The sequence below is a fragment of the Leucoraja erinacea genome, chromosome 39, assembly GCF_028641065.1.
Source record: "Leucoraja erinacea ecotype New England chromosome 39, Leri_hhj_1, whole genome shotgun sequence".
NCBI lineage: Eukaryota > Metazoa > Chordata > Chondrichthyes > Rajiformes > Rajidae > Leucoraja > Leucoraja erinaceus.
In genome coordinates, this window is record NC_073415.1 from 8007028 (window position 1) to 8033246 (window position 26219).

At 50.5% G+C, this 26219-nt stretch overlaps 2 protein-coding genes across 2 annotated transcripts; one reads left to right on the plus strand and one right to left on the minus strand.

The window, feature by feature from the left end:
- Window positions 1-1364: 1364 nt before the first annotated feature.
- LOC129714520 (syntaxin-10-like) lies at window positions 1365-13867 on the minus strand. Its single transcript, XM_055664183.1, has 9 exons — window positions 13739-13867; window positions 10960-11120; window positions 10650-10658; window positions 9949-10043; window positions 6368-6430; window positions 5267-5383; window positions 3711-3817; window positions 2419-2513; window positions 1365-1491 (listed from the first exon to the last, which is right to left on the minus strand). The coding sequence occupies exons 1-9, from the start codon at window positions 13771-13773 to the stop codon at window positions 1415-1417; spliced, it is 759 nt and encodes a 252-aa protein (XP_055520158.1). The 5' UTR covers window positions 13774-13867; the 3' UTR covers window positions 1365-1414.
- A 3245-nt stretch (window positions 13868-17112) lies between these two features.
- On the plus strand, window positions 17113-18898 carry LOC129714400 (immediate early response gene 5-like protein). Its single transcript, XM_055663980.1, has one exon. It carries the CDS (start codon window positions 17315-17317, stop codon window positions 18185-18187), a length of 873 nt encoding a protein of 290 aa, XP_055519955.1. The 5' UTR covers window positions 17113-17314; the 3' UTR covers window positions 18188-18898.
- Window positions 18899-26219: the final 7321 nt, after the last annotated feature.

Genomic DNA, 26219 nt, shown 5'->3' on the forward strand with positions numbered 1-26219 from the left:
ACAAACTCCACGCAGAAGGCACACATTGTCGGAATCGAACCTAGGTCGATTGATCACCTCCAGCAGCTCTACCACTCTGCCAAACTGCAGTGCAAAGATCTGTTGGCTGATTCAATACTCGATGAACGGAATCAAACCTGGGTCTCTGGTGCTGGGAGGCAGCTTCTCCACTAATAAACCCATGGGACTTTTAAACCTGTGCTTGGGAGAGCAGCTGGAGTCTAATTGAGAAATTTCATTGTTCAGAGCAATAACATCTCAGCAACAAACGGGAATGTCAGCGTAGTTATTTACATTGAGCACTGTGGAGCAAGTTTGCTACTCGCAACCATGTGAAACTAGAAGAAATGCAAGGCCCCTTGTGTCCAGAAGAGAAACTCTTCCACTGGAGTGAGACTTGATCGAGAGCGGACAGAGTAAGGCACAGCAGACCGCTACTGTCAGAGGTTATGGGGAGAAGGCTGGAGAATGAGGTTAGGAGGGAGAGATAGATCGGCCATGATTGAATAGTGGACTTGATGGGCCGAATGGCCTAATTCTACTCTAATTCCTTATGAGACTGGATCTCCAGTCTGCATGCTTGACCCACACCAGTGTCCAGAGCTATCACAATCACTCTTGCCCCAATTCCCCCAACCCTTCCTTTGGTAAGAGGCACCTGTAGAAATCTGGCTTTAGAATTTAAGGCACACTTGTTAGCTCAATGGTCATTAGTTGTCGCTCAACCTCTGGCTTCTCTTTATTTGTTTAGTGATGCAGCGTGGAAACAGGCCCTTCGGCCCATCGAGTCTGTGCAGACCTGTGATCCCCACACACTAACACTATCCCACACACACACACACTAGGGGCAATTTACAATTTTACCAAGCCAATATGCCTACAAAACCTGTACGTCTTTGGAGTGTGGGAGGAAACCGGAGCACCAGGAGAAAACCCACACAGGTTACAGGGAGAACATACAAACTCCATACAGACAGCACCCGTAGACGGGATTGTGGGGTCCTTTCATCAACTGTACAGATTTGAATGCATTAAAACGATTGAAGATAATGTTTCGACCAACAGGGAGGATACTAACTACCCTGTGTCCATAATACATATTCTACACTCTACAAGTGACTTTTCTTTTTAAGTCGATTCTTTACATACCTTGCTCTTCCACCATAGCACAGCAAGTTTGGTCATGTATTTTGGTCAAGTTTGGCAATGTATTTTCAGACTGCGTTGTTGTATACAAATGGGCCGTTGTCCTGCCACCGACTGGACTGGACTCCGTGCACGTCGCTCCCAATCTGCCGGCACAGATGTCTTCCAGCTGCCCGCCGTTCTTGTGCAGCCAACCCCCCCCCCCCCCCCACCCCCCCCCCCCCCACCCATCCCGTTTAATACCAAAGTCAAAGCTGCAACCCGTCGGTCACAGAGTGAATATCAGGACCAGGACCACAACAAGGATGACAAGGAGTGAGATGATCACACACCACTGCCGGCGAGCTGCCAAACCAGAGGGAGCAATGGTTAGTTTAGTTTACTTTAGAGATACAGTGCAGAAACAGGCCCTTTGGCCCACCGAGTCCGCACCGACCAGCGATCCCCGCACACTAACACTATCCTACATACTCAGGACTGTTTACAACTTCACCAAGGCAATTAACCTACAAACATGTACGTCTTTGTAGTGTGGGCGGGAACCAGAGCACCCAGAGTAAACCCACACGGGCCACGGGGAGAACGTACAAGCTCCGTACAGACAGCACCCGCGGTCAGGATCGAACCCGGGTCTCTGGCGCTGTAAGGCAGTAACTTTACTCTGCGGCTCACTGTTAGTGTTGGTCCACGAACAAGTACCAGGTACAAGGTGGCACGGTGGTGCAGCGGTAGAGTTACTGTCTTAAGGGCCTGTCCCACTGTACATGGTGATTAAAGAGTTCTCCCGAGTTTTCCCCTGATTCGAACTCGGAGAATGTCCATAGTGGGTTCGTGGATGTCCCGTAGCGGCTCGTATGAGTAACGGTAGGTACTCGGGAAATCCGGTAAACTCGTGACGTTTTTTCAACACCGTGAAAAATGTCCACGAGCAAAATGATATAAATAATACTCGTGATGAAAAAAATTGTTACTTTTTACTCGGAGTTGAATACATCCAGTGAATTGGCCTCCACTGCCGTCTGTGGCAGAGAATTCCACAGATTCACAACTCTCTGGGTAAAAAAGGTTTTTCCTCATCTCAGTCCTAAATGGTCCACCCCTTATTCTTAAATTGTGGTTAGAACCCCTGGTTCTGGACTCCTCCAAATTTGGGGAACATTTTTCCTGCACCTAGCCTGTCCAATCCCTTAAGAATTTTATACGTTTCTATAAGATCCCCTCTCATCCTTCTAAGTCAACACAAGCCCAGTCGACCCAATCTTTACCGCTTACCGTTGGTTATGTGAGAAACTTTGGCTAATTTCTTCATTGTGCTGTCCATATGGGAGTGTGTGTTGTCCATCTCATGGGAAAATTCATCCAGCATCCTGCAACAGGGAAGCAAATGAGGATCAGAAAACTGACACAAAAAGCTGGAGTTGTGCCCTTGTCCCACTTAGGAAACCTGAACGGAATCCTCTGAAGACTTTGCGCCCCACCCAAGGTTTCCGTGCGGTTCCCGGAGGTTGCAGGTGGTTGCCGGAGGTTGTAGGTAGTGGAAGCAGGTAGTGAGACTGACAAAAACCTCCGGGAACCTTGGGTGGGGCGCAAAGTCTCCAGAGGTTTCCTAAATGGGACAGGGGCATCACTGGAGAGAAGGAATGGGTGACGTTTTGTGTCGAGACCCTTCTTCAGACTGAGAGTCAGGGGAGAGGGAAAGGAGGATCAGATATAGACGCATGAGACTGCAGATGCTGGAATGTGGAGCAAAAAAACAATGCACAAAGTGCTAGAGGAGCTCGGCGTGTCAGGCAGCATCTGTGGAGAGAATGTTCTGTCTGTTCTTTCCACAGTTGCTGCCTGACCCGCTGAGGATTAGATGCGACGGGATACATCTGTCCCTGAGGATGGTACACCTCTGGATTGAGCCGCCAGCTTCAAAGAAGGGGGGGGGGGGGGGGGGGGGGGGGGGGGGGGGGGCATTGGGGGGGGGCACCAAGAATGGAGGGGAGACCCAGAAGTGGGGTGCCACATGCAGCAGCAGGCAGAAGATAGAACATTTATATCTTTGACAGCGCCAGAGACATGGCGACTGTTGTGTACTGCCAAGGTGAAAGGTCTGCGGTATGATTTTTTTGTTTTAGTTTAGTTTAGATATACAGCGCGGAAACAGGCCCTGACCATCGATCACCCGTTCACACTAGTTTGATGCCATCCCAATTTCACATCCACTCCCCACACACTAAGGCCAATTAACCTGCAAACCCTCATCTCACTCACTAATCAGTCCGTGGATAGAATTTGATGGGTGGGATGTTGCTGAGCATTTAAGGGCCCTGTCCCACTTGGGTGATTTTTTTTCGGCGAGTGTCGGCATCATATCAGGGTCGCCAAAAGATTTTGAACATCTCAATATCCAGCGGCGAAAAAAAAAAATGTTGCAACACTTGAAACAACATCACGAGTCACACGATGCTTTTTCAGTGACCTGATACGTAAGTCTATGATGCTGGCAGTCGCCGAAAAAATTGCCTAGTGGGACAGGCCCTTTAGTTTGATTAAACCTCAGTGCCTTTATTACTTACACCGCCTGTTCATCCAGCACATCGCCTATCCGGCCCGACATGTTCTTGAGGACTCCAATGCTTCCAGACACCAGTTCCAGCTGTTGGTCTTGTTGGTCTGATATTAGCTGCACAGGGAGCAATGGTCAAATTACCACACAACCTCCCCCACAACATTCAATCATAGCTCATCTATCTTTCCCTCTCAACCCCAATCTCCAGCCTTTGCCCCATAACCACTGACATTCTTCCTAATCAATCTCTGCTTTATATAGATACATAGAAAACAGTGCAGGCCATTTGGCCCTTCGAGCCAGCACCGCCATTCATTGTGATCATGGCTGATCGTCCACAATCAATAACCCGTGCCTGCCTTCTCCCCATATCCCTTGATTCCACTAGCCCCTAGAGCTCTATCTAACTCTCTCTTAAACCCATCCAGTGACTTGGCCTCCACTGCCCTCTGTGGCAGGGAATTCCACAAATTCGCAACTCTCTGGGTGAAAAAATGTTGAAAAACGCCCCAACGTACTTGATGCCACGAGTACCTACGACTAGCATCACGACCTACCTACGACCTTGTGACGAGCATGCTGCGAGTACGAGTCAAGGGCAGAGGTCGTGAATTAGGTCGTGAAAGTGGGACAGGCCCTTTACTCAGCAGGTCAGGCAGAATCGCTGGAAAAAACGGTGGCGTTTTGGATGGGAACTTTTCTAAATGACATTTGGACAGGTAAGCGGATAGGGAGTGTTTAGAGAAATACGGGCCAAATGCGGACAGGTGGGACTAGTTCAGATGGGGTACCTCGGTCAGTGTGGGCAAGATGGGCCGAAGGGCCTGTTTCCACACTGTATGATTCCATATTTCCCCATCACTCCACCATTGATGGCTGTGCTTTCAGCTGCTTGGACCCAGAGCTCCACACCTGTGTACACAAGTCCACACCTCTTGCCCAAGCCTTGGAGATTGGAGTCCGATATTTTAGCTGTTCTACTGAAACACCTTAGGACATGTGAACAGGGTTAAAGAAAATAGTCTTTCATAGAAAATAGGTGCAGGAGGAGGCCATTCGGCCCTTCGAGACAGCACCCCCATTCATTGTGATCATGGCTGATCGTCCCCAATCAATAACCCGTGCCTGCCTTCTCCCCATATCACTTGACTTCACTAGCCCCTAGAGCTCTATCTAACTCTCTCTTAAAACCTCTCTCTTGACTCTCTCTGGAATCCTCTGCCCTCTGTGGTAGTTGAGGCCAGTTCATTGGCTATATTTAAGAGGGAGTTAGATGCACCCCCTTGTGCCTAAGGGGATCCAGGGGGTATGGAGAGAAGGCAGGTACGGGATACCCTGAGTTGGATGATCAGCCATGATCATATTGATTGATGTACGGGCAGGCTCGAAGGGCCGAATGGCATTCCTGCACCTAATTTCTATGTTTCGTATGTTAAATCCATCCGTGACTTTCCACTGCCCTCTGGGCAGGGAATCCCACAGATTCACGACTCTCTCAGCAGCAACAACACCAACACATCCTGGGCGGCTTCCATCCAGTGGGGACATGATCCAGGTACATACCCTCTGCTGTGCCCGCTGGTCCTCTATGTACGGGCAGTTAGCCGTCTCCACCTCCTGGTCCAGGCGTATATATTGATCCGTGGGCTTCCGCAGAGGGTCCATCCCTACAAACAGGTTCTGCAGCAGCAGCAGCAGCAACAACAACACATCAATGGGCGGCTGGTAGTGCTGCTGCCTCATACAAGTTGCCAGAGACACAGGCTCAACCCTGACCTCCGCTGCTGCCTGTGCGGAGTTTGCATGTTCCCCCTGTGACCGCGTAGACTTCCTCTTGATGCTCCAGTTTCCTCCCACATCTCAAAGGCGTGCGGGCTTTTTAGGTTAATTTGTGGAGTTTAGTATAGTTTAGAGAGAAAAAGACTGCAAAAAGTAGTAAACGCTGCCCAGTCCATCATCGGCTCTGACCTTCCTTCCATCGAGGGGATTTATCGCAGTCGCTGCCTCAAAAAGGCTTGCAGTATCATCAAAGACCCACACCATCCTGGCCACACACTCATCTTCCTGCTACCTTCAGGTAGAAGGTACAGGAGCCTGAAGACTGCAATGTCCAGGTTCAGGAATAGCTACTTCCCCACAGCCATCAGGCTATTAAACCTGGCTCGGAGAGAACTATGATTATTAATAACACATTACCTGTTATTTGCACTTGATCAGTTTATTTATTCATGTGTGTGTATATATTTATATCATGGTATATGGACACACTGATCCGTTTTGTAGTAAATGCCTACTATGTTCTGTGTGCTGAAGCAAAGCAAGAATTTCATTGTCCTATCAGGGACACATGACAATAAACTTGAGATACAGCGTGAAAACAGGCCCTTAAGCCCCACAAGCCTTCGTCACGCATCCATAACCCAGTCATTGGTTCCATCCTACTCACTATTTTCACTGAAGCCAATTAACCTACAAACCTGCACGTGTTTGGAGTGTTGGAGGAAACCAGAGCACCCGGAGAAAACCCACGTGGTCACGGGGAGAACGTGCAAACTCCGCACAGACAGCACCTGAAGTCAGGATCGAACCGGGGGTCACTATCACTGCGCCACCGTGCTGCCCCATGGATTCAACAGAGAGGGGGTGGGATACAAATCAACTCACCTCTCCTTCATTCCTCTCAGCAAACGTCACAGCAGAAGGGCTGGAAACATGGTCTTTCATTTCCTGCCAAGACAGAGGGGAGAAATGACTATTGGGAGGTGGATAAAAATGCTGGAGAAACTCAGCAGGTGAGGTAGCATCTATGGAGTGAAGGAACTTGGGGGTCCACCAAGATGGGTGGGGGGGCGCCTGCTGCCACGAGTAGTGACAGACCTGGATTGCCAATGTGACCTGATAGAGGTCTTTAAAATGATGAGAGGGATAGACAGAGTTGATATGGACAAGCTTTTCCCTTTGAGAATAGGGAAGATTCAAACAAGAGGACATGACTTCAGAATTAAGGGACAGAAGTTTAGGGGTAATATGAGGGGGAACTTCTTTACGCAGAGAGTGGTGGCGGTGTGGAATGAGCTCCCAGTGGAAGTGGTGGAGGCAGGTTCATTGGTATCATTTAAAAATAAATTGGATAGGCATATGGATGAGAAGGGAATGGAGGGTTATGGTACGAGTGCAGGCAGGTGGGACTAAGGGGGAAAAAAATTTGTTCGGCACGGACTTGTAGGGCCGAGATGGCCTGTTTCCGTGCTGTAATTGTTATATGGTTATATGGAGCAGAAGATAGGACTGTCCGATTAACTTGATGTAGCTTTGTCACTGCCAGAAACATGGCTACTCTTGTGTACTGCCTACGTGAGGTGTGCTTTATTAATTATACCGGGTTGTCTGCAAGCACAAAGCATTTCACTGTACCTAGCCACTTGGCAATAAAGTATCACTGAATTGGGAGAATCACAAACCTCGCTGCTAACTTATGTCCAGCTCCACATATTAAAGTTGGGGCCTCTGGAATTAAAGTTTTACTGATTCTCTGGAACCCACTCCCACCACATTTAATGCCACATAGAGCTGGAGTAACTCAGCAGGTCAGGTATTATCTCTGGAGAACATGAATAGGTGATGTTTCAGGTCGGTACCACATTTAATCCCCCTATTAACTCCACAAAGAGTCACAGTTTATAAGTGATTGGAGCAGAATTAGCCCATCAAGTTGACTCCACCATTCAATCACGGCTGATCTATCTCTCCCTCCTAACCCCATACTCCTGCCTTCTCCCCATAACCTCTGACACCCGTACTAATCATGAATCTATCTAATCACTGCCTTAAAAATATCCATTGACTTGGCCCCCACATCCACTCTATCCAGAGATTTCACTATTCGGTAAGTTTCAACTTTCATCCTTCTAAGCTCCAGCGAGTACCAGCCCACTGCCGTCAAATGCTCATCGTATGTTAATCCAGTCGTCCCTGGAATCTCGGACCCTCTCCAGTGCCAGCACATCTTTCCTCGGGTATGGAGCACAAAATTGCTTACAATATATTTTATCTGCTCTTGTGGCACTCTCCCTCCTACCCCCCCTCCCCCCCTCTCACCCCTCTCTCCTCTTCTCTCTCCCTCCCCCTCTCTCTCTCCTCCTCTCTCCCCCTCTCCCTCCCTCCCCCCTTCTCTCCTCTCTCTCCCCCTCTCCCCCCCCCCACCCCCCTCCCCCCCCCCCTCCCCCTCTCCCTCCCCCTCTCTCTCCCCCCCCTCCCTCAGTTCGCCCCCTCTCCTCACCCCCCCCCCCCTCCTCCTCACCCCCTCTCTCCCCTACCCCCCTCTCTCTCTCCCCCCCCCCTCCCCCCCTCTCTCACCCCCCTCTCTCTCACTTTCGCCCCCTCTCTCCCCCCCCCCCACCCCACTCTTCCTCTCTCTCCCCTCCCTCTCCCCCACCCCCCTCCCCCTCTCCCCTCTCTCCCCCCCCCCCCTTCCCTCCCCCCTCCTCTCTCCCCCCTCCTCCTCCTCTCTCCCCCTCCCCCCCCTCTCTCCTCTCCCCCTCTCCCCCTCTCCCCCCCACTCTCTATCCCCCTCTCTCCCCCTACCCCCCCCCCCCCCCTCTCCTCCCCCCCCTCTCCCCCACTCTCTCCTCTCACCCCCCCTCTCTCTCACTTTCTCTCTCTCACTCTCTCTCTCTCCCCCCTCCCCCCCCTCCCTCCCACTCTCTCTCTATCTCTCTCCTTTTACCAGCCGGCCTGTGACCATGGGCTGTGATCAACAACAAACCCATTTCTCAGGGGGACACAAGGCTACAGATGCTGGAAGTCTGACAGCTGGAGATACTCAGCGGCCCAGGCAGCATCTGTGGAAGGAAATGGTCGAACGCTGCTTCAAGTCTGAGGAAGGATCCCGACCCAAACCATCGCCACCTTCCATCCACAATAACAATGCTGCCTGACCCACTGAGTTCCTCCAGATATTTGTTTCTGAAACCAATGTCTCTAATCTCTGCCATCTCACCACTCCCTCCCTGAGCCAATATTCCAGGTTGTACCTTTATTTACCTGCCCACTGTCGACAGCTTGATTCAATAGTTCAATTATACTTTTATTTGTCACACTTGCAACTGCACAATGAAATTCTTTATACACATACAGGAATGTATAGTGTAAGAAGGAACTGCAGATGATGGTTTAAATTGTACACACAAAATGCTGGAGTAACTCAGTGGGTCAGGCAGCATCTCTGGAGAGAAGGAATGGGTGACGTTTCGAGTCGAGACCCTTCTTCAGACTGAGCAAGATTAATCAAGAAGGGTCTCGATTCTTTCCCTTCAGAGACGCTGCCTGTCCCGCTGAGTTACCCCAGCATTTTGTGTCTATTTTCGATTTAAACCAGCATCTGCAGTTCCTTCTTACACAATCCACAGTCCTTGCTATTGAGGGAGTGCAGCGTAGGTTCAAAAGGTTAATTCCTGAGCTGACAGGACTGTCATATGTCGAAAGAATGGGGCGGCTGGGCTTGAAACACTCTGGAATTTAGAAGGATGAGAGGGTATCTTATTGAGACATAGAAGATTGCTAAGGTAGACAAAAGTGCTGGAGAAATTCAGCAGGTGCGGCAGCATCTATGGAGTGAAGGAAATAGGCAACGTTTCGGTCCGAAACCCTTCTTCAGACCTGCTAAGGGGTTGGACATGCTAGAGGCAGGAAACATGTTCCTGATGTTGGGGGAGCTCAGAACCAGGGGCCATAGTTTAAGAATAAGGGATTGGCCATTTAGAACTGAGACGAGGAAGCACTTTTTCACACACAGTTGTGAATCTGTCTCATAGGGCGGTGGAGGCTGGTTCTCTGGATGCTTTCAAGAGAGAGTTAGATAGAGCTCTTAAAGATAGCGGAGTCAGGGGATATGGGGAGAAGGCAGGAACGGGGTACTGATTGGGGGTGATCAGCCATGATCATATTGAATGGCAGGTGCTGGCTCGAGGGGCTGAATGGCCTATTCCTGCACCTATTGTCTATTACAAGATACAAGATACAAGATACATTTAATTGTCATTTGGACCCCTTGAGGTCCAAACGAAATGCCGTTTCTGCAGCCATACATTACAGACACATAGACCCAAGACACAACATAATTTACATAAACATCCATCACATTGCTGTGATGAAAGGCCAAATAAACTTATCCCTCCACTTAGTAGACCGAGAGTAAGTGTTTAACACTTATACAATGTAGATGGTGTTGTTGTGGTCCAGCCTACCTTCACTGTCTGCCTGGTCTGCACAACAAACGCCTTCCTTTCAAACAGCTCCCCCGGCTCAATCTTGAACTTGCGAGGGTTCGATTCCACAATGCGTTCACGAGGATTAAGGAGGAATAAAAATCCAGGAAAAGTGGGGGGAGAGAGAGAGAGGGAGACCAGTTTCCTGCAGAATACTGGGCAGGTCAGCAAGAGATTGTGACCAGGTTTATTCCCTAGCCGTCAACTTACCTTAGTTTAGTTCAGAGATACAGTGTGGAAACAGGCCCTTCGGCCCACCGGGTCCATGCCGGGAGCAGGGTAGGGGCGGGGGTGGGCGGGAGCAGAGTGGGCAAGAGAGAGAGGGGGAGCGGAGGGGTGGGGTATGGAGTGGGCCCTGCGCGTGGGGGTGAGGGGGTGGGGGGAGGAGTTGAGAGAGGGGGAGGGTGAGTGTTGTGTGAGTGGAATGGGGAAGTTGGACTTGGGGGGGGGGGGGGGGGGGGATGTGTGTTTGTGTGGGATGGGGAGTGGGTTTGGTGGTGGGGGAAGTTGGACTTGGGGGGGGGGTGTGGGTTTGTGGGGGGGGGAGTGGGTTTGTAGGGGGGCTTGGGGAGCTGGGCTTTGGGGGGGGGAGTGGGTTTGGTGGGGGGGATGGGGGAGTGGTTTTGGGCGGGGGTAAAGTTGTACATGGGGGCGTGGGGAGGCAAGACTGTGGAGGATATCGATGGTCTCGTCATGGGGAGGGGTGGGATGGGGAGGTGGTATTTGGGGAATGGAGGTGCGGGTGGGGGGGGAGTGAGTGGTGGAGGCTTGGGGGGATGGTAAAGTTGGACATGGAGGGTGGGGATGGGGAAATGCAGCGTGGGAGGCAAGACTGGGATGCAAGACTGGTGGAGGATATTAATGGTCTCGTCATGGGGAGGGGGTGGGATGGGGAGTGGGGTATTTGGGGAATGGAGGTGCGAGCAGGGGGGGGAGTGATATAGTGAGGGGGGGGGGGGGGGGGGGAGACTGTGGAGGATATCGATGGTCCGTCCAGGTCCTCCAGATCCCACTCGATGCTGCGCAGGCTGTTGCGAAGCTCATTGGTGGTCCAGTCATACTCCTCCTTGCCCACACTGTGCGTGTCCTGCAGCAGCTCACACCATCGCTGGTACAGGCCCCGCGCAGAGTTCACCGCCTTCTGCACCTCCCTGTGGCACAAAGCAGGCACATCAGATGCACCGTCCCCTCCCCTCCACTCCTGCAGTGCGGCGCTCCCCCCCCCCCCCTCCACTCGTGCAGGGCGGCGCCCCCTCCCCTCCCCTCCCCTCCTACAGTGAGGCGCTCCCCTCCCCTCCCCTCCACTCCTGCACAGTGCGGCGCTCCCTCCCCTCCCCTCCACTCCTGCACCACCCAACACCTCCCCTCCCCTCCCCTCCAACCACCCAACCCCCCCTCCCCTCCCCTCCACTCCTCCCCCCAACACCTCCCCTCCACTCCTGCACCACCCCCCCTCCCCTCCCTCCCCTCCCCTCCCCCTCCCACCCAACACCTCCCCTCCCCTCCCTCCCTCCACCACCCAACACCTCCCCTCCACTCCTGCACCACCCAACACCTCCCCTCCCCTCCCCTCCTGCACCACCACCCAACACCTCCCTCCCCTCCACTCCTGCACCACCCAACACCTCCCCCCCCCTCCCCTCCCCCCTCCTGCACCACCCAACACCTCCCCTCCCCTCCCCTCCACTCCTACACCACCCAACACCTCCCCTCCCCTCCCCTCCACTCCTACACCACCCAACACCTCCCCTCCCCTCCCCTCCACTCCTACACCACCCAACACACCCCTCCCCTCCACTCCTACACCACCCAACACCTCCTCCCCCCTCCCCTCCACTCCCTGCACCACCCCACACCTCCCCTCCCCTCCACTCCTGCACCACCCAACACCTCCCCTCCTGCACCCCCAACACCTCCCCTCCCCTCCCCTCCACTCCTGCACCACCCAACACCTCCCCTCCCCTCCCCTCCTGCACCACCCAACACCTCCCCTCCCCTCCCCTCCACTCCTACACCACCCAACACCTCCCCTCCCCTCCCACACCTCACCGCCCCTACACACTCCCCATGGGATGACACCAAACTAGTGTGAATGGGTGATCGCAGGTTGGTGGGGACCCGGTGCGCTGAAGGGCCTGTTTCTGTGCTGTATCTCTAAACTAAACTGTGACGGAGGGTCAGAGGTATCCTGGTGGCATGAGTCATTCTAACCGCAGGATAAAGGGAGAACTTCTCTATGGAACAACACCATTGGGGCTTCCATGGAGGTGATGGGGAACATTAAATGGAATCAGTGAAAATGTTGATGTCAGTGCCGAGTCAACGGGCCAAAGGGCCTGATTTGTGCTCCATCATGGTATCATAGAAACATAGAAAATAGGTGCAGGAGGAGGCCATTTGGCCCTTCGAGCCAGCACTGCCATTCATTGCGATCATGGCTGATCGTCCCCTATCCATTTCCCTTGACTCCACTAGCCCCCAGAGCTCTATCTAACTCTCTCTTAAATCCATCCAGTGATTTGGCCTCCACTGCCCTCTGTGGCAGGGAATTCCATAAATTTACAACTCTCTGGGTGAAAAAGCTTTATTCTCACCTCAGTCTTAAATGACCTCCCCGGACTGTGGCCCCTGGTTCTGGACTCGCCAAACATTGGGAACATTTTTCCTGCATCTAGCTTGTCCAGTCCTTTTATAATTGTATATGTTTCTATAAAACACCCCCTCATCCTTCTAAACTAAAGTGAATACAAGCCTAGTCTTTTCAACCTTTCCTCATAGGACAGTCCCGCCATCCCAGGGATCAATCTCGTGAACCTACTCAATCACAACCTGACATATCATGACATCGGAGCAGAATTAGGCCATTCGGCCCATTGAGTCTGTACATACCTGATCTATCTTTGCCCAACTTACCCATGCTGACCAAAGGGCCCAATCTCATGGAATCATGCAGCAGGGTAACAGGCCCTTCAGCCCAACTTATCCATGCTCACCCATATCATGGAGTCATTGAGCTCGGAAACAGGCCCTTCGGCCCAGCTCGCCTATGTCGACCAAGATGCCCCATATCATAGAGTCATCGTGCAAGGAAATAGGCCCTTCGGCCCAGATTGTCCAAGTCGACCAGAACGTGCAAACTCCACACAGCCAGCACTGGAGGTCAGGGCCAAATGCGGGTGCCCAGCACTGTGAGGCAGCAGCTCTACCAGCTGCACCACAGTGTTGCATTTCTCAGCTTGTCCCACTGACCCACATGTCCCATTAAACCTTTCCTATCCGTCTATGTACCTGTCCCAGGTGTGGGGTTTTTGTACCTGGGGCGGTGTTATTTACCTGCCCCAAACTGTTGCAAAAAACAAACAACTGTGAATGCAACTTTGAAAGATATCTGGTGATTGTTGAATTGCTAACACCAGCTGGAGCAAAGGAAACGTCTGGCGTGCTTCGACTCGCCTCCAGATTTGTTATTTGTGTAACCGGCTCCGATTATTTTTTTCTTGCAGAAAAACCCTCCTCCCCACTCTGTGGCAGGGAGTGCGGGCGAAACCCTGCAAACTCCACGGGCGGGGGAGAACGGGGAGGTGGGAGAACCTCCGAGAGAAGAAAAAATAGCCTCACAGTTTAAGTGTTAGGAGAAACAGAGACATCAGAGTAGGAATCAAGCAGGATAGAGATGATCTTTTTGTAGGAATAGCAAAGGCTGGGCGGTCAGCGCGCCCTCACAGAGAGGAGAGGAGAAGGGAAGGGGTTTATTTGGCTGGCAACTCACCCCTTCACTACAAAGAAAGGGTCGTCCAGAGACATGGTGGCCGCTCCACAGATCACTTGGTCTCACACTCAGTCTCTCCCTCTCTCTCCCTCTTTTCCCCCTTCCCTCCCTCTCTCCCTCCCTCCCGCTCCCCCCCTCTCTCTCTCTCTCTCTCCCTCCCTCTCTCCCCTATCTCTCTTTCTCTTTCCCCTCTCTCTCTCTGTCTCCCACTCCCTCTCTCTCTCCCACTCCCTCTCTGTCTCTCTCTCTATCTCTCTCTCTCTCTCTCTCTCTCACTCTCTCTCTCTCTCTCTCTCTCTCTCTCTCTCTCTCTCTCTCTCTCTCTCTCTTTCTCTCTCCCTCTCTCTCTCTCTCTCTCTCTCTCTCTCTCTCTCTCTCTCTCTCTCTCTCTCTCTCTCTCTCTCTCTCTCTCTCTCTCTCTCTCCCTCTCTCACTCTCTCTCTCTCTCTCTCTCTCTCTCTCTCTCTCTCTCTCTTTCTCTCTAGTGGCTCCAACTCCTGGCGAGGCGAGGTAGGGCTCGCTGTGTTCATCAATACAGTAAACGCTCATTTAGAAAGGAGGCGAGGAGGAACTTCTGTGGTCAGAGGATAGTTAATCTGTGGAACTCATTACCACAGAGGACTGTGGAGGCCAAGTCAGTGGATATTTTCAAGGCAGAGATAGATAGACAGGTTCTTGTATAGAACGGGTGTCAATGGTTATCGGGAGAAGGCAGGAAAATGGGGTCATCTCTGGAGAACATATGTCTGGTTCTAGATTCCCCAACCTTGGGTACTGATTGGGGATGATCAGCCATGATCACATTGAATGGCGGTGCTGGCTCGAAGGGCCAAATGACCTACTCCTGCACCTATTGTCTATCGTCTACTGTGCATTTACGCTATCAATTCCCCTCTGTTATACATAACCTTCTCCGGGGATGCTGCCTGACCCGCTGAGTTACTCCAGCACTCTGTGAAACATCACCTATCCATGTCCTCCACAGATGCTGCCTGACCCGCTGAGTTACTCCAGCACTCTGTGAAACGTCACCTATCCATGTTCTCCACAGATTCTGCCTGACCCGCTGAGTTACTCCAGCACTCTGTGAAACGTCACCTATCCATGTTCTCCACAGATGCTGCCTGGCCCGCTGAGTTATGGTGCAGCAGCATCTATGGAGCGAAGGAAATAGGCAACATTTCGGGCCGAAACCCTTCTGGAAATAGGCAACGTTTCGGGCCGAAACCCAGAAGGGTTTCGACCCGAAACGTTGCCTATTTCCTTAGCTCCATAGATGCTGCTTCACCCGTGAGTTACTCCAGCACTCTGTGAAACGTCACCTATCCATGTTCTCCACAGATGCTGCCTTGACCTGCTGAGTTACTCCAGCACTCTGTGAAACGTCACCTATCCAGTTCTCCTGAGATGCTGCCTGACCCGCTGAGTTACTCCAGCACTCTATGAAACGTCACCTATCCATGTTCTCCACAGATGCTGCCTGACCCGCTGAGTTACTCCAGCACTCTGTGAAAAGTCACCTATCCATGTTCTCCAGAGATGCTGCCTGACCCGCTGAGTTACTCCAGCACTCTGTGAAACCTTCACCTATCCATGTTCTCCACAGATGCTGCCTGGCCCGCTGAGTTAAGGTGCAGCAGCATCTATGGAGCGAAGGAAATAGGCAACATTTCGGGCCGAAACCCTTCTGGAAATAGGCAACGTTTCGGGCCGAAACCCGGAAGGGTTTCGACCCGAAACGTTGCCTATTTCCTTAGCTCCATAGGCAGCTGCTGCACCCGCTGAGTTACTCCAGCACTCTGAGAAATGTCACCTATCCATGTTACCCACAGATGCTGCCTGACCCGCTGAGTTATGGTGCAGCAGCATCTATGGAGCGAAGGAAATAGGCAACATTTCGGGCCGAAACCCTTCTGGAAACAGCCACCTGCCTATCAAAGCCTCCCTTGCCTGTGTCCACCTATTATCTGTGCAGAAAGCCAATGCTGGCTCACATTGAAGAAAGGCACAACATGTTGGAATAACTCAGAGGGAAAGCAGCATGCTCCATATCTCTAGTTTCCCTCTCCCCTGACTCTCAGTCTGAGGAAGGGCCTTGACCTGAAGCGTCACCCATTCCTTCTCCCCAGAGTTGCTGCCTGACCTGTTGAGTTACTCCAGCATTTTGTGCCTCTCATCCACCTGTCAGACGTTGTCCTGTCTCACCTCTCCCCTGGCTCTCTTCCTCCTCCCCTTACAATTAGTCTGAAGAATCCGGAACCATCCCTATCCAAGGAAACACGCAGAGTGCTGGAGTAACTCAGTGGGTCAGGCAGCATCTCTGGAGAACATAGATAGGTGACGTTTCAGATCGAGGCTCTTCTTCTGAGAACAGATCCATGTTCCCCAGAGATGTTGTCTGACCCACTGAATTACTCCAGCACTTTGTGCCTTTCTTTGGTAAACCAGCATCTGCAGTTCCTTGTTCCTACCATAATAGACACAAAGTGCTGGAGTAACTCAGCGGGTCAGACAGCATCTCTTGGGAACATGGATCTGTCCTCAGAAGAAGTCTCGATCTGAAGTCACCTATCTATGTTCTCAGATTTGGCAGCGTCGCTGGAGAAAAGGGGTTGTTGACGTTTGGGGTCGAGACACAGAGATTTGACACTTAAGCCAAAACTCTCGCCACTGAGTCACTCCAGCACTCTGCGTTTTTACTCGGGGGCTCCAGCACCTGCAGTTCCTTGCGCTTCCCCTTCATTGCAACCTCCATGTAGGGCTGACAAAAAAACGTAAGTTTCCTTCCTGCGAGAGAGCCGGATTTAGTATTCTACCTGCGGGGAAAGCGGAAGGGAAACGGGGCCCGGGAGTTTCCAAGGGCACCATATATGGCTCTCGGAACCGCCCTCGTCACTAGGGCTTTCCGCTGACTGAAACGAGTTGTCCACATATCCGCTCAAACCATATATGGCGAGGGGAGAGGAGAGGGGAGGGGTGGGGTGAGTGAGTCTGCAACACCGCTGGGACACACATTGTAGAGATTAATATCCAGGCGTTTTGGAAAGTAGGATAAATACATTGGATTGGAAGCATGTTGGCTTGTATCAATACTGGAAAAAAAAATCAAATTGTAACAACTCAACTTAGGAAACATTTTTCTTATTTCGCTTAAAATTCCCCGGGGAAAGACTCGCTGGATATAGTTTGTAACCACAAGGGCAAGCAGAAGATTGTTGGGGAAGATAAACACACACAAAGTGCTGGAGTAACTCAGCGGGCAAGTTGGTAACTTGGAGTGAAGGAGGAGGCGGGACATCCTGCAGCTAGCAAGGCATCCGAGGGAGTTTTCTTCGGACGGGGGGTGTGTGTGTGTGCGGGCGGGCGAGGGGTGGAACTGGTACATAAGCAAGGTCCCTCCCCGCCGATCGGTGATTGAAGGAGCGGCGAGGGAGAGGCAGGAGGGAGGTCAAGTCGGCCACAGTCCAGTCTAGTTCTCCCTTCACTCTTTCTCGTTTTTAGCAGCCCAGCGGTCGTTGTTTTTCTTTTTCTCCCCGGGCGCTGACTATCATCTGATCTCGGCACCCCAAGCGGCCAATGGATATGAAAGCGGAGGCGCAGCGAGTCATGGCCGTGGCGTTGGGCAAAATGTACAGCTCTCGCCTGCAAAGAGGCGGCGCACGGCTCCACCGGAGCCTGCTCTTGTCGCTGGTTCTCCGGGGAGCTCAGGACGTATACCTCGGTCTCCGGGCCGCCCGGGAGCTGGGGCAAGAGGAGCCCGCAGCCTCGGGGATGGAGGTGGTGGAGGAGAGTGAAGCGGCGGCGACAGTGGGGAGAGAGGAGGAGGAGGAGGCGGAAAGTCCAGCGCAAGGCGTCGAGTTAATGGACTGTTCGGCACAACCTGTCTCTCCTGTGGAAAGTCGAGCTCAATGTATCGAGTCTCCACAATGTATCCAGGCGGCTGAATGTATCGACTCTCCACAATGTATCCAAGCGGCTGAATATATTGACTCTCCACAATGTATCCAAGCGGCTGAATGTATCGAGTCCCCACAATGTATCCAAGCGTCTGAATGTAACGAGTCCCCACAATGTATCCAGTCGCAGGGTGAAGTTTCACAACAATGTATCCAGTCAGCAGAGTGTGGACAAGCCGATGTACCTGAACGATGCAGGGACCCGGCCAACCAGCAACTTGTTCCCCGGGCTGACCGGGGCAAGAAGCGACGGAAAGGCAGCCCGGAGCCCGAGGGATTACCGAGCAAGCGGCCCAGGCTGGAGGAGGCGGAGGCGGCGGCGGTAGAGGAAGGAGAGTCGGGCCCGCCAGCCCACGTCCAAGCCGCCAGCCTTGGGTCGGCCCTCCAGCTGAAAGTGAAAGAGAAAGAGCAGCCTGTGTCGCAGGGACAGATCTGGAGGGACAGGGTCCTGAGCGAGTTGGCCTTGTGGGTCCGGCCCATCGTGGCTTATTGAAGGTGTCGAGGGAAGCCCGCGGTGGCTGCTGGGAAACTGACATGGAGATGACGAACTGACAAAGGGGACTCGCCCTGCCCTGACGGCGGCGGCACACGGCCCGGGAGCCCTGGACAGCCAAGCCTACTGCTTGCAGGCTCAACCCGAACACAAAGCCTGCCTCGGAGAGTCTAGTGCGGGGATTTGGAGCCCGGAAGAGCGACCAGACCAATTAGTATCAAGTTGCACAACACAGCCCAAACCAGCGGCAGGGTTGTCTCAAAACAGTCCTGCCTTTTTATTATTTTTAATATCGATAATTTATGATCATGGACACTTATTTATGATCATGGACTCTGAAGTAAGCCCGTCGGATCATCTACGGACCGAGCCTGGTGTTTGTTCTAATATATATATGTGTGTGTGTGTGTCTTGAAACCGCTCAATAGCTCTGAGCTATAGATGACTCACTCAGTTTGGACCATTGCACCTCATTGCGTCAGAAGGTTAATGACATGGAAGTCGGAAATGTATTTTTAAAATCCAAGACTTGGCGAACAGTGCCACACACACACACACTCACCACCCTCTGACGAATCATTTTCTACTTCAAGCCCGCTGGCCTCTGCTACTTCAGAAGTTCAACTCTGCATACTTGAAATGTACTTGCAAAATTCAGGTCTTGGAAATAAAACCGACCAATAAAATGTTTTTATTTAAAAAAAAAGACAATTTCTCCGTGTTGGTGTTTCCAAATCGCGTTGTTGACTTCTGCGCCATTTTTAATTGTCTTCAGTAAGTGGTTTTACCAAGAGGTTTTTACTTTTTAAAAAACTGGTTTCACGTTTGAGGGAGTTGTGCTTGCAGTTTAGACCGAAGAAACCGCGGTTGTACTTGTTGGAGCCTTAAGGACAAAGATCTGCTGGTGTACACTAGACCGTGGGAGGTTTAAATTTAAGGTAAACAGAGGGAAGGTGTTTCACTGAGGGGAGAATACATGGATGGCACTTTTAGCGAAATAGGCGCTGCAATGCTGTGACCTCGATCTAGTTTGTTATGTAACCCGCCCCCCTGGTTTAATTAAAACCCGTGGAAACTAGTTAGACCTGGTATCCTGGGCTGTGCAACAGGAAATCAGACTTGCTTCCTGCTACTGAACCTGCAGGAAGCTGGAGTTTAATTTCAGCGGGCGTGTGTGATACGGAGAAAAGAAAAAAAGTCTAGATAGACACAAAATGCTGGGGGAACTCAGCGGGGCAGGCAGCATCTCTGGAGAGAAGGAATGGGTGAGATTTTGGTTCCAGACCTTCTCTGTTCTTCTATCCGTTGATGCTGCCTGACCCGCAGTTACTCCAGTATTGTGTCTATCTTCGGTTTAAGCCAGCATCTGCAGTTCCTTCCTACACAATAATAAATGCCCATTTCGCAACAGCCACTACTGTACTTTGAGCAGGCGGTTTGAAGTTTAATCACCTGATGCAACAACTAACCTAATGTCTATGACACATACTTGTTGACGCACCCGCACGCTGCCATAAGAATTAGAGAGTCATAGAGTGTGGAAACAGGCCCTTCGGCCCAACTTGCCTCCACTGACCAGCATGTCCCAGCTACACTAGTCCCACCTGCCAGCGTTAGGTCCATATCCCTCCAAACCTGTCCTATCCATGCTTCTTAAACGTTGGGATAGTCCCAGCCTCAACTACCTCCTCTGGCAGCTTGTTCCAAACACCCACCACCCTTTGTGTGGAAAAAGTTACCCCTCAGATCCTTAAATATTTTCCCCTTCACCTTGAAACCAAAAATTATTTGGGGATTTTGCAGAATTAAATATTTTGTTGGCATCTTCAAATCATTCTTGTTCACACCTTATTGTTTTAAAGTTTTGGATTTTAGGGAATAATGCATTTCTGACTGTAGGGGACTCCCTCGATGCTGCCCTGGAAGTGTCTAATCTGTTCAAATCTCATGACTCGAGAGATCAGGTTTAAGATGAGAGGGGCAAAGATTTAATGGCAATCTGAGGGTTAACTTTTTTTACACAAAGGGTGGTGGGTGTATGGAACGTGCTGGTTTGAGGCAGGTAGTATCGCAATATGCAAGAAGCATTTAGATGGGTATATGGGTAGGACATGTTTAGAGGGATATGGACCAAACGCAGGCAGGTGGGGCTAGTGTAGCTGGGACATGCTGGTCAGTGTGAGCAAGTTGGGCCGAAGGGCCTGTTTCCACTATGTATCACTCTAATTGTCAATTGTTCCAAAATGGGACAATGAAATGTTACTTGCAGGGTCTGCAAACGCAGTGCCCAGTAGATAGCATAAAAACTATCAATAAATAACATTTATTGTCCTATATTAGTAACAACCAAAAGACTACAGTCCCTGATTTAAACAAGATAGTTTGGAGTTTAGATGGTATTGTAGTGTTTAATAGTCTGAGGGTGGTTGGGAAGAAGCCATTCCTGAGCCTGGAGATCTGGGCAACACTGACGTAGATGGGGCGCGTGTGGAAGGGACGCGTGTAGATGGGACAAGTTGGTCAGTGTGGGAAAGTTGGGCTGGTGGATCCGTTTCCATACTGTATCAGTTTTAAAATTCTACCGTTGACACCAGTTTAATACTGATGTACGCCATAGAAATCCCTCCGCGGTTTAGTTTTAGTTTTGATTAGAGATACAGCATGGAAACAGACCCTTCGGCCCCTCGAGTCCGTGCAAAACATCAATCACCCCTTCACACTAGTCCTATGTTATCCCACTCTCTCATCCACTCCCTACACACTAGGGGCTCTTTACAGAAGCCAATAAACCTGCAAATTCACACGCCTTCGGAATGTGGGAGGAAACCGGAGCAGCCGGACGAAACCCACGTGGTCACAGGGAAAACTCTACGCAGGTAACAGCCGACATCAGGATGTTTCTGGCAAGTGGCAAAAGAGAACACGATGGTGTAAAAACACAACAATAATAAATAACACACCCAATCCGGTAAAACCATGACCGTTGGATCAGAGGAAGTGTTCTGTGGTAATGTCTAGTTTCACTTCTCTCCCACACACTCACACGCCCTCTCTCCCTCACACATTTACTCACACACACTCACGCACACTCACATGCTCTTACACACTCACACACACACTTTTACATGCTGACACACTTTCTCACACCCTCTTACACACTCACACTCGGATCAGGAGTCTGGCGGTGGCAGAGTAACAGTGTCAAATTGTACCTTTGTTGTTGGGTTGGAACTGAAGCCGTTCACCTACAACTAACAACTCTACAGAGGAACTGCAGATGCTGGTTTGTAACGGAAATAGACGCAAAGATGCTTCAGTGTAAACCAGCATCTGCAGTTCCTTCCTACACATTTTGGCTGCCCCAATGTGAAATCTCATGGTACGCCCACTATGAATTAGTTCTCCTGTCTGACGCATGTTCTGTGAGACCCTCTCTCTCTCTCTGCTCCCCTTCTGTGATTACTCCTGCTCTCTGATCTGTGAGTCTGAAGATGGGCCCCCAACTCGAAACTCCACCTGTCCTTTTTCTCCAGAGACAGGGGGGTTGAGGTGGGGTGTAATTGGAGGATTGGGTTTGTCAACAAGGGGAGGAATGTGAGCTGTGTTTTGAATGTGCGTATTTACTGTGGAGGTGAAACAAACATCACTGAGGTCACTAGCAGCTTCAGACTTTAACCGCATGAGTCATTGGCTACTGGTCGATGTGAGCTCTAGTGTTCCGACTCATCACCAGGCAGCAAAGCCCAAGAATGGAGCTCAGTTCACAGCTTGTCCTGGACTCATTGCCCTGTCCACAACTGCGACAAGTTCCAACTTCCAATCCATGCTGTTCCATTGAAACATAGAAATTAGGTGCAGGAGTAGAGGCCATTCGGCCCTTCGAGCCTGCACCGCCATTCAATATGATCGTGGCTGATCATCCAACTCAGTATCCTGTACCTGCCTTCTCTCCATACCCCCTGATCCCTTTAGCCACAAGGGCCACATCTAACTCCCTCTTAAATATAGCCAATGAACTGTGGCCTCAACTACCTTCCGTGGCAGAGAATTCCACAGATTCACCACTCTCTGTGTGAAAAATGTTTTTCTCATCTCAGTCCTAAAAGATTTCCCCCTTATCCTTAAACTGTGTGACCCCTTGTTCTGGACTTCCCCAACATCGGGAACAATCTTCCTGCATCTAGCCTGTAAGAATTTTGTAAGTTTCTATAAGATCCCCCCTCAATCTTCTAAATTCTAGTGAGTACAAGCCGAGTCGATCCAGTCTTTTTTCATATGAAAGTCCTGACATCCCAGGAATCAGTCTGGTGAACCTTCTCTGTACTCCCTCTACGGCAAGAATGCCAACCCCTTCCACTACCATTTGGCACAGCTGTGATGGACACAGCTATGCAACATGGTTATCTTGTCAAGTAAGGTGGCGCAGCGGTAGAGTTAATGCCTTGCTGCATCAAACAACCGGTTTCAATCCTGACCATGGGTGCTGTCTGTAAGGAGTTTGCATGTTCTCCCCGTGACCTATGTGGATTTTCTCCAGGTGCTCCGGTTTCCTCCCACACTCCAAAGACTTGCAGGATTGTAGGTTAATTGGTTTTTCAGAAAAATTGTAAGCTATCCCAAGTGTGTAGGATAGTGCTAGCATGCTGGGATCGCTGGTCAGCGTGAACTCTTTCACCAAAGGGCCTGTTTCACAAGTCCACAAATTATAGGATTAGAATTAGGCCATTCAGCCCATCGAGTCTATTCCGCCATTCAATCATGGCTGATCACTGCCTCCCAATCCCATTTTCCTGCCTTCTCCACATAACCCTTGACACCCGTTCTAATCAAGAATCTATTTGCCTCTGCCTTAAAAATATGTACAGACTTGGCCTCCACAGCCGTCTGTGGCAATGAGTTCCTCAGATTAACTACCATCTGACTAAAGAAGTTCCACCTCAACTCCTTTCTAAAAGAGCGCCCTTTAATTTCCGTGCTGCATCTCTAAGGTCTAAAGTGGTATAAATCACTGCGATGGGTCTGAGGAAGGGTCTCGACCCGAAACGTAACCTTTTCTCCAGAGATGCTGCCTGTCCTGCAGAGTTACTCCAGCATTTTGTGTCTATCTTCGGTGTAAACCAGCATCTGCAGTTCCTTCCTACATATGTAAATCCTTGCCATTTCTATAGCAACTTTAACTAGTTAAAACCTGCAGAGTCAGTTCCCAGGGGCTTCATTAGGCAATTGCAGAGGGAACTATAATCCCCTGGCAATATTGCCTCATTCTGGTAGCTTTCTTAATTAGTTCTTGTGCAGTCTACACCGTCTTCAGTAGAGTGTGCAGTACATCCCTCTGCAACAGTTAGATGAAGCTCCCATGAATGTACCTGGCAAGTTTTAACCCGTTAATGTTGCTACAGAGATGGTGGTAATTTCTCTTCTGACCTCAAGAGGATCAATACTCCCTCACCCAGACCCAGTACAGACGCTCGTGAAATTGTAAGGGATTGGACCAGCTAGATGCAGGGACAGTGTTCTCCATGTTGGGGGGAGTCCAGAACCAGGGGCCACACACAGTTTAATAATAAGGGGTCGGCCATTTAGGACTGAGATGAGGAAAATCTTTTTCACCCAGGTAGTTGAGAATCTGTGCAATTCTCTGCCACAGAAGGCAGTGGGGGGCAATTCACTGGATGTTTTCATGTGAGAGTTAGATAGAGCTCTCAGGGCTAAAGGAAACGGGGGATATGGGGAGAAGCAGGAACAGGGTACTGATTTTGGATGATCAGCCATGATCATATTGAATGGCAGTGCTGGCCTGAAATGCCTACTCCTGCACCTATTTTCTATGTTTCAATGAAACAGAGCCCTGGATGAATCCACCTGCACCATCTGTCTTGAGCTTGGCAGGGTGTGTTGGCTCTGGAGAGAGTGTGCTGTAGATATACCACTGCAACACCTGTGTGTTGTATTAACCAGAACACAGCACAGGGACCTGCCCTTTGGACCTCAATGTTTACACCAAACATGATGCCAAATTAATCTAATCTTATCTGACTGCACTTGGAGCATGGAATATAGAACAGACCGGTACAGGAATAAGCCCTTTGCTTCACTATGCTTGCACAGAACCACATCCATTGACTTGGCCTCCACAGCCTTCTCTGGCCGAACCTTTCAACTCTGACAAACATGAAAAGAGGCCAGGTCATTCGTTAATTTTAAACCAGAGTGTGGGGAGTTTTTGACATCAACACACAGAAGATATGGGGAGAAGGAAGGGTAGGGTGCATGGAGTAAGGTCTTGGTTCAATCCCGGAACGGAGTTAGGCCATAGACAATAGACAGTAGGTGCAGGAGTAGGTCATTTGGCCCTTCGAGCCAGCACTGCCATTCAATGTGAGGTTGCACAAAAAAGCTGGAGAAACTCAGCGGGTGCAGCAGCATCTATGGAGCGAAGGAAATGTGATCATGGCTGATCATCCCCAATCAGTACCCCGTTCCTGCCTTCTCCCCATATCACCTGACTCTGCTATTTTTAAGAGCCCTATCTAGCTCTCTCTTGAAAGCATCCGGAGAACCTGCCTCCACCGCCCTCTGAGGCAGAGAATTCCACAGACTCACAACTCTCTGTGAGAAAAAGTGTTTCCTCGTCTCCGTTCTAAATGGCTTACCCCATATTCTTAAACTGTGGCCCCTGGTTCTGGACTCCCCCCAACATCGGGAACATGTTTCATTTGACCTGGTCTGTGGTGAATGATTGGCTTCCTCCATCTTTCTAAGTTTATTGACCCCATCCCATGCTAATATAACCTGTTCCTTCAAAACTTGACTATTTGGATCCAATGCATGAGATGATTTGGGATGGTTACATTTCAGTTTATTTTCTAGTTTAGTTTAGAGATACAGCGTGGAAACAGGTCCTTTAGCCCACTGAGTCCACGCCGACCAGTTTAGTTCAGTTCAGTTTAGTTTATTGTTACGTGTACCGAGGAACAGTGAAAACTTATGTTGCATGCTATCAGTCTGAAGAAGGGTCTCGACACGAAACCTCACCCATTCCTTCGCTCCATAGATGCTGCCTGTCCCGCTGAGTTTCTCCAGCACTTTTGTCTACCTTGCGTGCTATCCAGTCAGCAGAAAAACAAAACATGATTACAATCATGCGGTTTACAGCGTGTAGATACATGATAAGGGAATAACGTTTAGTGCAAGGTAAAGCCAGTAAAGCCTAATCTTGATCACCCCATACACTAACATTATCCTGCACACTCGGGACAATTTTACATTGACACCAAGCTAATGAACCTACAAACCTGCACGTCTTTGCAGTGTGGGAGGAAACTGGAGATTCCAGAGAAAACCCACGCAGGTCACGGGGAGAACGTACAAACTCCGTACAGACAGCACCCGTAGTGAGGATCAAACTCGGGTCTCTGGCGCTGTGAGGCAGCAACTCTACCGCTGTGCCACTGTGCCACCCTGATGTGTACTATGAGTTTAAGTTAACTGGTTGAGCGTGTAGGAAGGAACTGCTGTTTATACCGAAGATAGATACTGAATAGGGTGATTTCACGAAAGGTCACTGGAGCGTAGATCCACACCCACGTGACCGAAAATCTCAAGTGGAGGCATTATTGACTTACTTTTGATGAAATTCAGCGAGCAAACGCGATAATTCCCGATATTTTGGACCTTTAAATCTCCACGGCAAATGTCCGCTGTTCACTTCTGCTGGATTGGCACCTTCACCTCCCTCTTTAATTTACCTTAGTTTCTATCTTTTTTTTAAACTGTAAATCTACGTAGCTGTGCCTCACGGTCACCCCGACTGGCACAATAAATTGCAGATCAAAACCTGGCCGTTTTCTATGTTTTTAACGGGTGGGAAAGTGCGTGTTGTCCCATCCACTAACATGTACCGGATGTCTAGCATGTCCTCCACTTGAGATTTTCGGTCACGTGGGTGCGGATCTACGCTCCAGTGACCTTTCGTGAAATCACCCTATACTGGATTAACTCAACGGGACAGGCAGCATCTCTAGAGAGAAGG

Bases quoted from the DNA above. Each gene is read 5' to 3' on its own strand.
- LOC129714520 (XM_055664183.1), bottom strand. From the start codon at position 13,773: ATGTCTCTGGACGACCCTTTCTTTGTAGTGAAGGG. The intron at 5,384-6,367 runs GTGAGTTGATTT...CTGCTGCTGCAG, and splicing joins CTGAGAGGAATGAAGGAGAG to AACCTGTTTGTAGGGATGGA. The intron at 1,492-2,418 runs GTAAGCGGTAAA...CTGGTTTGGCAG, and splicing joins AGTTTCTCACATAACCAACG to CTCGCCGGCAGTGGTGTGTG.
- LOC129714400 (XM_055663980.1), top strand. From the start codon at position 17,315: ATGGATATGAAAGCGGAGGCGCAGCGAGTCATGGCCGTGGCGTTGGGC.